Raw genomic sequence first — 13,897 nt, forward strand, 5'->3', positions numbered from 1 at the left:
TTCTGGCGGACACATTGGGTGCGCTGCATTCGCCATTCCTATATAGTACTCGGGATACTTTCATCTGTTAGTGACTTTTTTTTATTGCTAATATGAATGTTTTACTGTTGCTGATATTTATCTTGACAACATATAGCTATTTCATGTGTAGTTGAACTACAGCTATTGTAACCAACTTTAATCTTGAGTTTGTGGTCACATTCCTCTCATATAGCGGCTTATGACTGTTTACACTGACATTTGTTTACAATGATTGTTTTATTGTTTTAACATCATCCCCAATCAGCAGCGTTCATATGTCTGACTCACACTGTTACTTTTCTTATTATTATTCTTCTTTAAACATTTAAAATAATACTATTAAATAAAATAAATGTCTTAGCCAGGTAACAAGTAAGACTAGCAGGATATCTGCCCTTATCAGTCACAGGAGACATTACTGTGATCAGGTCAGTAAAGCTCAGAATAAGGGAATCAAAAAGGTGCAGTATCAAAGCTGGAAAGGTGAATGAATGAAACATTTCAATACAGTAAAGGATTATTAAAACTGATAGCAGACTATTTTGTTATTTGCTGATAGTGATGGCTTCCAGTCCAGCAAAGGAATGAAAAAGAGCTGCAATCACACGTTAGTCACTGAGAGCAGCCTGAAGACCAAGTAAGGGAATAGGAGGATGTGAGCATACAATAGGCAACAGGACATTGGCTTTGTAGTAGTAGTAGTAGTAGTATTCTTTCTTTACTTATAGGTTGCCACAAAGCGTCCGCAGAGACGTACAAAGGTCAAGGAGAACAAAGCCTGTTTCACTGCCCATCAAACCTGAATACAATGAGGTGCCCTTGACGCTGGATGCAGGCTTAAATGTTTTGATCAGAATATGAACCAATACCTCATGTTTTCATTTTGCTAGATACCCTCAGATATGCAGCGTTAAGGACAAGTGCTGACAACAACTATCTTTTTGCTTTGCATACATATATGGGGGGAAATAAGGAACATCCAATTACATTATTAAGGAGCACCATGTGCAGAACATACTTAGTGCAAAGTACATAGACAGTTATATAAAAGGGCAAACAACCGATTAAACGATGAACACGTAGAAAAGACAGAAAAACACGAGGAAACAGCATCCTGCGGATCACAATGAAATGGCCTGTGGATTATTTATTAGCCAAGCTGGAATGGGTTCTGTTGGGAAGTGGGAAGCATTCAGCCCGCTAATTCATCATTTACTGTTTTTCTGGTTTCTGCCCCCATTCCTTTTATATATTTAATGTATCTGTTTATTGGTTAGTGCCTGAATAGATCTGGGGGTAAATGTATCAAGCTGAGAGTTCTCTGGCGAGTTTGAAAAACCAATCAGATTCTAGCTATCATTTATTTAGTACATTCTATAAAATGATAGCTAGAATCTGATTGGTTGCTATAGGCAACATCTCCACTTTTCAAACCCGCCGGAAAACTCTCAGCTTGATACATTTACCCCCTGATTTTTTAGCTTCATTTGTGACTCTATATTTCTTGCATTTTGTCTATTCTCTGTTAAAAGACACAAACAGATATGAATCATACTTGTGCATTTTCCCTCCAGTGTCCTGGTCTATAAACTGTTTCGTTTCTGATCTACAGAGATTTTCTTTTACTAATATTAAATCAATCTGTAATGATTGACTAGAGCATTTCACACTCATATGTTCTCCGTATAATTAGTATGTAATCCAAAAGGATCCACCTGGCCTTTCTCCAAACACCCCCCTTGGATACCGACGTTATCTCCTCTATTCATACAAGAAGTTTGTTGGTCTCACTTTCAGATCTAATATTTGGCAAATATACAGAGGAGAAACATGTGACTGATAAATATGTTTTCTTAATCTTTAAGCTGGGTGTCTTTGTTCCATACATACACATGGTCTCGGTCAGGTAACTTTGAAAGGAACCTGCTCTGGTTTGTGCCAGTGGTGTTGAAGTGTCAGCTTAGAGCAGTACAGCGAATAGTGTATCTGGAACTGCAAAACTGGTCTTACTGGGGGCAGAAGAGACAGCAACATGGACAGTTATTTGGGGGTTCTTATGGCTGTCACACTGGGCACAGTGGTCAGTTCAGCACCTTTACCACAAGATCTCCGTCATACCAACCTCTCACAATTAGTGTCTGAGGCTGTCGACATTTACAACAGAGAATCAAGTTCTGATTTTGCTGTTAAGCTATTTAAGGATGAATATGAGATCAAGCTGGTGAGTACAGTGATACGAATGTTACTTTCTATCTGTACAATTGCACATTTGGGTTATGTAACCTTTGAAGAGAGTTGGCTCAAAAGATGATTATGTTTCATTGTATTTCAACACATTTTCCTAATGGTTTTCTTCTGGTTTGCTGTTTTGCACGTAATACAAAAGAAGAGTAATTGGATCTGCCCGTTCATTCGGTACAATAAATCTGTTTTCTGTTCCCTGTTTTCCCCCAGATTCAGTGTTTCCTGATATTGCTGTTTGTTTTACTTGTTCTGAAATGCATTTGTAAATGAATTAGATGACAAATTAAGGAAGTGTATTCAGACTGTCCTTATGTTTATCCCAGATGGAAATAACTTTGTATAGTTTTGTTTTTGTAAAAATGTAACAAGTTGTCTCTGGATCTCTGGCATCAGCCAACATAATTCCCTTGTTTTCAAACTCACATTTGTGCTGCTTACCTCACTGTGTTATAGAGGCGGCCGTCTATCTTCTAAAGTCAAGTGATCTATTATTATTTACTAATTAACATTTAACTATTAGCACCAGTTGAGAACAAAAACAATAATAAAACACTGGTGTGACAGGATGGCCTCCTACGCCACCCTGTCTGTTGTTGCTGGGAACCAGCTGGGCTTACTTTGCAACCCTTCCCTTTCTTTATCCCAATTACACCCTCTAACTGCAGTAGGAGGGGCTTACAATGCTGCCACCACTGGACTCCTTGACGGCATCCAGAACCGTGTTCCTTCTTGGTAACTGTCGCTGTTAGTGTACCCCCGCTGGTGCACCTGGGCTGGTACTCCTGACCTCTTCCTATAGATCAGGGTTGCTGTGGATGGATCCCCCTGGCCTATCACACTGACCAGAGTTGCTGGATAGTGGGCAGAGCGGGTACTGGAAAGCTGGGTCCAAACCTCAGAACTGCCGGAAATGGATTAGATTTGGGTCTAATCTGTAGGTCACAGGAAATACACCAGGGACGAAGTTGTCAAAGCAGGATCTTGAAGCAAGTGATGTTTATTCGCTGAAGTGTCCTGATAAGGACAGTTCACACTGGTTGAAGGTACCAGTGATCAGAAAGTCAGATGGAACAATAATAATACAGTTCAATGTAAACCAGTGCTATTTTAAACAGTTTTGGACACAGCCTAGCATGAGGTAAGCCAGCCCCCTGAACTATTTGCTAGCCCCAAGAAGTCTGAGTTATTTTTAGTATCAGGATGCAATATGTTTCCCCAAACATGGATTTAAATGCAATTTATACTGTTATCTGTGATATCCTTCATCACATGCTATTTACAATGTTCAATCAGGTTCTAACACTCTAGACAAAAGGCCACTCAGGACACCAGTAACGACCTCCTGTTGCGCATTTAGATTAAAAAGGACATGTTGGTCATGCACATGAATAGACTTAATTAGCCTTAATGAGGACTTCACCTCGAAGCTACACAACAGACTTCCTCAACAAATGCTTATTGCATTAGACATATACCTGAGAAATGCATTTCCTATACAAAGTGCCACACGATACAGCAAAACCAGTACATCTGTAATTATATAAATAAGCGCCATGCGCTATTTCCTTTAAGTAAATTTATACAATAAGTTATTTATAAGCGATGCAGCCACAACTGGGTATTAACAGAGTAACAAAAATCTAGAAGGGTACATGAAGGTAAATGCCACAGATTGCATATTAGTCCAGCCAGATTGTGTTGGATAAAGTGCTTAGTGGGGCTATGTGATCCAGTCACAGTAATGATGATTTTTGGGTCAGAGGGTTATTTGTGTATAGAAGGAGAATTAAATGGAAGCATGAAGTGAACTGTCTAAAGGGGGATAATTACATTAAAAAAAATTAGTCTAAGATCTGTTTTGTTTCTGATCTAAAGAGCTCTTTTGTATAAATTATAAAAAAAAAATTAATGTTTATCTAGAGAATTTTAACTCATATGTTCTCCATATAATTGGGATGGAACTCAGCAAGAATCACCTGATCCATCTTCAAACACAAACACTGTCTCCTCTATTCATACAAGAAGTTTGTTGGTCTCACATTCAGATCTAATATTTGGCAAATATACAGAGGACAAACATGTGACTGATAAATATGTTTTCTTAATCTTTAAGCTGGGTGTCTTTGTTCCATACATACACCTGGTCTCGGTCAGGTAACTTTGAAAGGAACCTGCTCTGGTTTGTGCCAGTGGTGTTGAAGTGTCAGCTTAGAGCAGTACAGCGAATAGTGTATCTGGAACGGCCAAACTGGTCTTACTGGGGGCAGAAGAGACAGCAACATGGACAGTTATTTGGGGGTTCTTGTGGCTGTCACACTGGGCACAGTGGTCAGTTCAGCACCTTTACCACAAGATCTCCGTGATACCAACCTCTCACAATTAGTATCTGAGGCTGTCGACATTTACAACAGAGAATCAAGTTCTGATTTTGCTGTTAAGCTATTTAAGGATGAATATGAGATCCAGCTGGTGAGTACAGTGATACGAATGTTACTTTCTATCTGTACAATTGCACATTTGGCTTATGTAACCTTTGAAGAGAGTTGGCTCAAAAGTTGATATTTCAGAACATTTTCCTAATGATTTTCTTCTGGTTTGCTGTTAAGGAAGAGTAATTTGATCTGACCGGTCATTCGGTACAAAAAATCCCACACTTAAGCTGGGTACACACTACACAGTTTTCATCCAATAATCGGCTAAATCAGCCGACATACGACCGCTCGTTCAAAAGTCGGGTCAGTGTGTGCAGTGACACGATGGTCGAAAGTCTGCCCAAATGGACGATTATCGCCTCATTTGGTTGGTCGTACCATTTAATATTTTCGTTCCAATCTCGTTTCCGTCGTGTAGTGTGTATAAACTTTCAACCAATTCACAACAGTGAGTACGAAATTACAGTCATTGCTCACAACAACATGGCTGTAAAAAGTCACTAACGGGACGTCCGCTCTTCCCTTTATCGTCCTAAACAAGGCTAGTGTGTATGCAGTCCATGGACCCAGCGATGGGACCATCGGTCGCATGTAAAATCGCTCAGCATAAAAAGTTGGTTGAAATTTCTGTAGTGTGTACCCAGCTTTACAGACTAAATACATCCAACAAAAAAGTCAATGAAGTGTTTCCTGGTATCGTTGTTTGTTTTACTTGTTCTGAAATACATTTGGAAATGAATTAGATGACAAATTAAGCAGCTGTATTCCGACTGTCCCTATATTTAGCCCAGGTGGAAATAAATTCTACAGCTTTGTTTTAGTAAAAATGTGAATAAAGATGTCTCTGAATCTTTGGCATCATCCAACATAATTCCCTTGTTTTCAAAATCACATATGTGCTGTTTACCTCACTGTGTGGTAGAGGCGGCCGTCTATCTTCTGATGTCAAGTGATTTATTATGATTTGCTTATTAATATTTCCAGTTGGCAAGAAACACACTAATACAACTCTGGGTATTAACAGACATACAGAAAGCTAGGAGGGTGCTGGTCACAAGCTTACAATCTATAGGAAAATAGGAGTTCGATACATGAGTAAGTGTCACAGATTGTATATTGGTTGCTTAGTGGGTTATATGAACCAGTCACACAACGATGATGGTTTTATGGGCAGACAGTTGCTTGAGTATAGAACAGTGTTTCCCAACTCCAGTCCTCAGGGACCCCTAACAGTACATGTTTTACATATCTCTTTGCTGGAGCACAGGTGTATTCATTATTAACTGACACATTTTGAAAGATCCACAGGTGGTGTAATTATTTCACTGGTCACCTGGAAAACCTGCACTGTTAGGGGTCCTGAGGACTGGAGTTGGGAAACACTGGTTTAGAAGGAGAATAAATGTAAATGTTGAGTGAACTGCGTAGAAGGGGGTAATCAGGTAGAATATTTTAGGGAGGTTAAGAAGATGGATTGGGAATTTGATTGGCTTACATAAGAGGTACATTGTTATGGAATGTTTGAAGGTTTTGGGGAAAGTCTTGTTGCACGAGTGAGAGAATTCCACAGAATAGGGGCAGCCCTCAGAAAGCCCTGTAACCAGGAATGGGAACTGGTCATGAGCGTGGATAAGAAGTTCACATCCTGGACAGGACGGAGGGGTCAGGTTGAAAGATATTTTAACACAAGTGAAAAGACGTTTATTGGTTCATTGATGCCTGCTTGTGATATTACTAGCCATAGGATTATCATCATCATCATTTATTTATATAGCGCTAGCAAATTCCGCAGCAATTTACAATTGGGGACAAACACAGTAATAAAACAACACTGGGTAATACATACAGACAGAGAGGTAAGAGAACCCTGCTCACAGCTTACAATCTATGGGACAATGGGAGTCTGATACATGAGGGTAAGTGCTACATATTACATATTGGGAGGAAACTTTATTTCAAGGTAGATACAAAGGTAGTGATGTTAGCTACAGCAGCACTATATAGCACTTTATATTTGATAAATATAAACTAAATGGTATTTAAGCTCATCAGCAGGTTAATTAACATCACGCAGTCATCAGAAGTAGAGTCGTCAGTTACTGTGGATCTCATTAACGTACTACAAAGCACCTTGGTTTTCCAGAAGTGCATCTAGAGGGTCTGTCCAGTGTACGTCAAGGTGCCCAACCTACTCTACATATTTGGGTGGTGCCAAAGTCCAGACTCCAACCACATTAAACCTTTCATTAAATTGAACTTTTCCATTTTGCACCTAAAATACTGCTAGTTTTATCCTCTTTAAAGGCTTAAATGAATCACGGGAGTGAGAACACATTAATACTCTCTTTATCACATGTAGCGTGTTTGTGTGTTCCAAGCTCTGGAAGGTGTGAAATGTTTCCTATTGAAACTAAAGGAAAAGTCCCAGCTCACAGATAGTGCAAAATTAGACGTCTCTTGTAAAGATAGAGTTGGTTCATACTAGATATGTAGTGGACATCAGAGTATGTGTAAGAGATCCTCAAATTGTTTTTAATTCTTTCTGTACAGGGTCTGAACGGTCACAAAGAGGCAAAGTTCACAGTTAAAGAGACCATCTGTGAGAAATCAGACAACCGGACACTTGAAAGTTGTGAATTTAAAACTGAAGAGGTAAATTACATGATCACGTTCGTACCCTCTGCTGGGGGGACATCATTGTACTCACCCCAGCATTACCTGCCATTTGTAATTATTCCATTTCTATTGGTATCATCATTAGTTCTCCTACTCTGAAAAAGACTAATACTGACCCAAACGTTCTTTCGGATTATAGTCTCAACTCTCAGCTCACATCCGCTCCAATATTTTTGGTAGGTTATCTCCCCTCGATTCACACTCTTCCTTTCCTCACACAACGTCAGTCGGGCTTTTGTTCCCAATGCTTCTCAGAGATTGCACTAAGGTCCATGATGTGATCACTGCTATTGGTAAAGGACATTACTCACTTCTAATTCTCTTTGACCTCTCTGCTACTTTCAACACTGTCATTTATCATATAATGGCTTCATTGTCTAGGACAACATACTATCCTTGGTCTCATCCTACAAACCGTTCCTTCAGTGTTTATTTCTCCTGCTCCATCTCCTCTCCCGTGTCACTTGGAGTACCCCAAGGCTCCGTCCTAGGTCCTCTGTTCTTCTCTATCTATAGAACATTTCTTGACATTCTAATAGGCTAACTTAGATTTCAGAATCACCTCTATGTGGATGATACCCGATTTTAACTACACTCTCCGGATCTCTTACCGGGACCTGGCCTATTACCAATCTGTTTGTTAACTCCCTTGTCCTGGCTCTCTCCCCCGTTTAGCACCACCCTATTTGTGTCTCCCCCTTTCCTTTAGGATGAAAGCTATCAGGAGCAGGGCCCTCTTTCCTTGTGTGCTCCTTCTACTATTATATCACCCTCTGTACCTCTTGGTTGCTTCCCTAGCCCTGTTTACTTAGGCTTCTACCATCACTTTCACTCATTGTCCCAGAAATAATTTGATTTGCACCATGTTACCTGTGTCTGTGTGTATATATCTTTGTTAAATGTTTTTTTTGTTCTTCCTGTATCATGTTGTGTTATGGCTCATTGTTTATTGTATATGTCATGTACGGCGCTGAGGACCCTGTGTGGCGCCTTATAAATTAAAGATAATACTAATAATAATTCTCAGTCTTGTTTTATTAGTGTGTTTATTTGCAATTGCCGGCAATTGCCAAGCACTGCCGAGTATGAAGACACTATATCAATAAATGTATAAGTAATATTATTAAATGGGAGACAGGGATAATTCCAAAAAATGGGTTTCTGATATACAGATTTTCACTGGTAAACATTATATTACACTATAATGCTAAACTTTGGGCTATAACATCTGATTATAATAAATTGACAGACAATATTTTTCATATTCCCATCCAGTTGGAGAAGAGTTGTTTGGCAACAGCGAATGATCAGGGAAATACTTTCTCAGTTGTTTGCAGCACTGTTAACGATGGGGTACGTTGTATTAATAGTCGATGTTGTCCTAGGAGTTGTACGAGAATACACTCCCCACGAGTAATTGTACACCCAATGGCTCATCCCCCACAATGCAACGCCCTCTCATCTGACATTTTACTTTTAAAATATGTGGATGATAAAAAGAAAAAAAAATCCACTGTACAAATAAAAGAAGAACATGATATAAAATATGTAATAATTTTCCCCAGTTAATGAATTTATTACTATTGATAAGTGAACACAGATTGTTTGTTTACCTATAATATACCCTGTATTTACCCAGTCACCAGGTAAACCTCAAATACAGGCTCAAGTTTTGTACATGTGATATGCAAAGTTAAGACAGGCAAGTGCTGTTACAAGCAATGTTAAACAGGGTGACCCTAGTCTCTCTCTGTCTGTGTCTGTCTGTGTGTGTGTGTGTGTGTGTGTGTGTGTGTGTGTGTGTGTGTGTGTGTGTCTGTGTGTGTCTGTGTGTGTGTGTGTGTGTGTGTGTTAGGGAATTTAGACTGTAAGCCCCAATGGAGCAGGGACTGATGTCCGTGAGTTCTCTGTACAGCGCTGCGGAATTAGTGGCGCTGTATAAATAGCTGATGATGATATTGATGATGAGATGTGGAAAATTAATTGACTAATTCAGTACTTTTTACTTCTGTTTGACTAGACCAATGCAGAACTTGGAAGTGGAGACATGGAAATATCTAGTAATCTAGAAGAGGACTATTCTAGTCAAAAAGAAGATGAATCAGTTTTTCAGGAACATTCTGTAATAATTACTAAAGAAAGTTATAAAGAGACATTTGTGGAACCAGACGATGATGCCGAGAGAAGGCTTATTGAGGAGTTCCTCCTACCAAAAACAGGAATAGAAAAGAGTGACGACAAACAGTTGGAACCAAAAACTGTAAAGAAGAAGTTGCTTCGAGGACAATTTCTTGGAAGATTACTTTGTATTGAGTGTGTTTTTGAAATATTACCTAAAAAATAGACTGAAAAGCTAATTCCACTTTCATTATTTTTTAGCATTACATTTCGGTTGGCAAAATGAATATATTTCCTTCTAAAGCAATTCTTGCATGTGTGAGGGAGAGGGCTTGCCAGATTGGCTCTAGTAGGCCAGTAGCATCCTGATTTTATATATATCCTTACTTTCCTTCTACATTTACCTTGTTTAGCAGTAAAGACTGCAGATTTGGAAATGGCTTCACCTTAATTGTCTTCTCCTACATAAGACTGTCCCGCTATACATATAAACATCCAATTCATCATTTGGATCTTGATTCTGTGACTTCGGGGAGATGGTGGGGAGGAGGAGGTGAGGTGGGAATAAACCTAGTATGTAGGTGTTGCTTTTCCAGTGGAAAAAAATGTTAGTTTAGTCATTAGAGATATATGAGATTATCTGTCATTCGCCTCAGTCCCTGCCCAATTGGAGCTTACAGTCTAAATTCCCTAACACAGACACACACACGGGTTAATTTTGTTAGAAGCTGATTAACCTACCAATATGTTTTTGGAGAGTGGGAGGAAGCCAGAGCCACTGAGCCACCGTGCTGCCCACAAAAAGTGATCAACATTTGGGAGAACCTACAGGGGTGATTATATAGAGGATCTCCCCACTTCTTACTAATACAATTTGATTATTCCTGTTATTGTTTGGAGTCCGGTCAATCAAGACTTGAAGAATGATATAATAGTCATGTAAAAGCTTCAAAAAAATCAAAAGAAAATAATGTGTGATAATGAATAAAATCGTGACTGCTATGAGAATGCAGAGATAAACCCTTTTCAACATTATTTGAGGTGTTCGTGTTTATTTTCCTTAGGTTTGTTACAATGATCTTAGTACCTCGGCATCAGGACAATGTGGAAAAACATGACATATATAAAACATGGACATGCAGACTAAAGAAATACAGTCATGGTAATATGGTAACATAAGAGAACTTATATTCTATTCTGATTGGATGAGGGCACAGCTGAAACAATAGAAGTGAGTGTGGCTCAGAATTCAGATTGAAACAGTTGTGAGGGTGTGTAGTAAGATACGTTCTAATAAAGAGTTGAGTTTTCATAGAGTGTTTAAGATTTGATGGCTGTGGAAGAGATTTTTTGGGTGTGGTAGCGAATTCTATAAGTGGTAGCGGGAGAGGTCTTGTAGGCGAAGGTGAGAGGTGGTTACCAGAGATGAGACAATGTGCAGGTCAGAGGTAGCTCTAAGAGGGCGGGAGGGAGAGTATTTTGATATCATTGATATAAGTCACTTTTACCTTGTAGACTTAACCTCATGTGTCAAACTCCCATTGTCCCATAGATTGTAAGCTTGCAAGCAGCCTTCTCACCTCTTTGTCTGTTTTACCCAGTTTGTTTATTAGTTTACTATGCTTGTCCCCAATTGTAAAGCGCTACGGAATATGTTGGCGCTATATAAATAAATGATGATGATGATGATGATGATGATTATGATGAGATTTGAGATGTATGAAGGGGTGTTGTTGAGGGCTTTGTAGGTAAAGGTGAGTAATATGGATTTGATTCTGGAGGACACAGGGAGCCAGTGTAGGGATTTGCAAAGTGGTGCAGCAGATATGGAGCGGTGAGAGAGGAAGATCAGTCTTGCTGCAGCATTTAGGATGGATTGAAATGGTAGATGGGTGAGGGGAATGCCAGGGAGTAGGAGTTTGCAGAAGTCAAGACTGGAGATGATGAGAGAGTGGAAAAAGCACTCTTTAGCAGTAACATGTCTCATTTCATTGAGATCAAAAAGTATAATCCTATACTCCTTAGCAGTCAAGTAGATGAAAATTTTCCTCCAATTGCTGTATTTCTGTAGTGTCAATGTTGAGAACGTTCTTTACAATACCTGTACGCTTTTCCATCAGACCATTTGATTGCTGGAAGTATTGATTAGACGTTGCGTGATAGATTCCATATTTTATTTTGAAGTCATAGAATTCTGTTCACCATACTGAGTGCCACGGTGTTTCTTGCAAGCTTTAAACAACATTACAAATACCATGCATTTCGAGTATTGGATTTAGATGGTATTTTAATGTGCCTGCTGTAAATTTGTGTAGAGTGGTAATTTCCAAAGCATCTGGGGGTAAATGTATCAATATGCGGGTTCTTCAACACCCGCGTGTTCAGCCTCTTCCGCGATTAAATTTCAAGCGGCGCTGCATTGTAAAGGGTTGACTTCTCTTTACAATGCAGCGCCGCTTGAAATTTAATCGCGGAAGAGGCTGAACACGCGGGTGTTGAAGAACCCGCATATTGATACATTTACCCCCTGGTGTAATAGTCCATCAATCCATCCTCCTCCCATGTGAACAGGTCCGATCTTAAATGTTCTGTATACTTCTCAATGTTCTCATTTATATTTGATACCTCTCTTAATCAACAAAATATTGTTAATATTTCACTGTGTAAACCCTCAGGAATCACAATCCTGTCAACCATAACTATCACACCCATTTGACCATGGCAACAAGATCTGTAGGTGCCAATAGTCCCTGATTATGAAATTAATTTTTATTTTTTCAGACCATGTACATGTTGTTTGTATCAGTTTCATCCTCAGTAGCTGCATTTTGCATGGATTTCCATACAGCACACACTGTATAACTGTAAGGTGGACTATAACGCCATGTACCTGCTCCTCCAGATGTGGTACCTCCTATTCATCCTTTATGGTTGGGGGTGCTCTGGATAAAGCATCTGCCTTTAGGATGTCTTTTGTAATCTGAACATCATCCTATGCAGGCGTCAGGATCTGCCTGCAGCTTTCTGCATTTGCATGCTGCTTTGTATTGGTAGCTCCTGTCTCCAGGAATTTGGAACTTATTACATTATGTATTATTTGACAGTACCTCTATTCACCATAGGTGCTGCTATTGTGCCTTTTCCTTTGTCTTTACTAGGGGTTAACCTGTGTCACTAATTATCTCCTGCACCTGGTGGTTCCCTATTTATACCTATCTTTCTATTACCTGTGCTGGTCATTGTTATTTTGTTGCTTTTGCTTATGGTTGTGTTCTCCTGCTTCTCCTGTTCTCTGGGACTTTCATATACTGCTGCTAACATCACTGTTCCAGATTTCTTTCCACTCAGCCATTCTAACTGCATCTGCAGTATTTCTTGTAACCAGTAGTCAGCCTTCCCTGTGCCGTATCAGCAATATTTGGTTCATACTATTTTTCTATATTTACTGATCAATAAACACCTTAAAGCTTTCATCACATCACGGGCTCCATAGCTGTGATTTACATTGAAGCATGACAGCAGCACTTCTGAGAACCAGTCATGGTTTGTGGTCTGGTATAACTAGTGTTCTGCGTTCTTATGTAAAGATGGAATTTCTCACATCCCACTTCTTTAGCCAACATCTCTTTCACAACATGTACGTAATCTGTGACGGTGCCATGACGTGTGACACATAGTCACGTCGTGGCACCTTCTTGTGTGGTCATATTGACCTAGCACAGTATCCAACAAAGAAAAATAGTTTTTATCCGATCCAAAAGAATGGATAATATTGGGCACTTCTCTGGAATCCCAGTAGGGGAATAAATCTATAATTTATTATAATAGTTTTAACAGATCGAAATATATATAAAACGGTTCTAAAATAGCCACAAATAAACTTGGTAATGATAATTGCTGCTCTTCTATATAGTTGTGTATCAATCCCTAAATACTTACAAAAGAGAAAACCAACAACTAGGAAAAGCACAAAACTTTCATACAAAGTATTCATGTCACCACAAATCCCAATAATATCATATAATCTCTTTATTAAAAGGAAACAGGCTAGAACAGTGACCAAAATGCAGGTTAGCTGGTGCAATGTGTGACACCCCCATTGTGCGTCAGGTGCTCCTTACTAGCGTTCTGTTATTTCCATAAGTTTATTTATATTTCCCATATGGGTTTTGTCGGAACAAGAAAAAAAGACTTTAGGTATTTAGCATTTTAGTATTTAGCAGAGAGGTAAGATGTCTTCATTAAGGCAGTGATGTACATATTTGCACTTGTAGTGCCACAAGAGCATGCATTATATTCTGAGGGTATTACCCTGCTGCACACTGACCAGGGGAAACAGGAGAGGACCAGTGTTGCTCAGCACTAACCCAGTACTATCTGCAGCTGTGAGGTGCCCGGCAGGTCCA

General features: G+C 39.3%; 1 protein-coding gene across 1 annotated transcript; it reads left to right on the forward strand.

Moving 5' to 3' along the window:
* Positions 1 to 4,540: 4,540 nt before the first annotated feature.
* Positions 4,541 to 9,854, forward strand: LOC142157916 (uncharacterized). The gene is made up of 4 exons (XM_075211425.1): positions 4,541 to 4,734; positions 7,248 to 7,349; positions 8,649 to 8,726; positions 9,394 to 9,854. Exons 1-4 carry the CDS (start codon positions 4,546 to 4,548, stop codon positions 9,715 to 9,717), a joined length of 693 nt encoding a protein of 230 aa, XP_075067526.1. The 5' UTR covers positions 4,541 to 4,545; the 3' UTR covers positions 9,718 to 9,854.
* The last annotated feature ends 4,043 nt before the right edge of the window (positions 9,855 to 13,897 follow it).

The sequence above is a fragment of the Mixophyes fleayi genome, chromosome 5 (genome assembly GCF_038048845.1).
Source record: "Mixophyes fleayi isolate aMixFle1 chromosome 5, aMixFle1.hap1, whole genome shotgun sequence".
Classification (NCBI taxonomy): Eukaryota; Metazoa; Chordata; class Amphibia; order Anura; family Limnodynastidae; genus Mixophyes; species Mixophyes fleayi.

Coding starts and splice junctions, on each gene's coding strand:
- LOC142157916 (XM_075211425.1), top strand. CDS start 4,546: ATGGACAGTTATTTGGGGGTTCTTGTGGCTGTCACACTGGGCACAGTG. Junction 4,735..7,247: donor ATGAATATGAGATCCAGCTG/GTGAGTACAGTG, acceptor CTTTCTGTACAG/GGTCTGAACGGTCACAAAGA. Junction 8,727..9,393: donor GCAGCACTGTTAACGATGGG/GTACGTTGTATT, acceptor CTGTTTGACTAG/ACCAATGCAGAACTTGGAAG.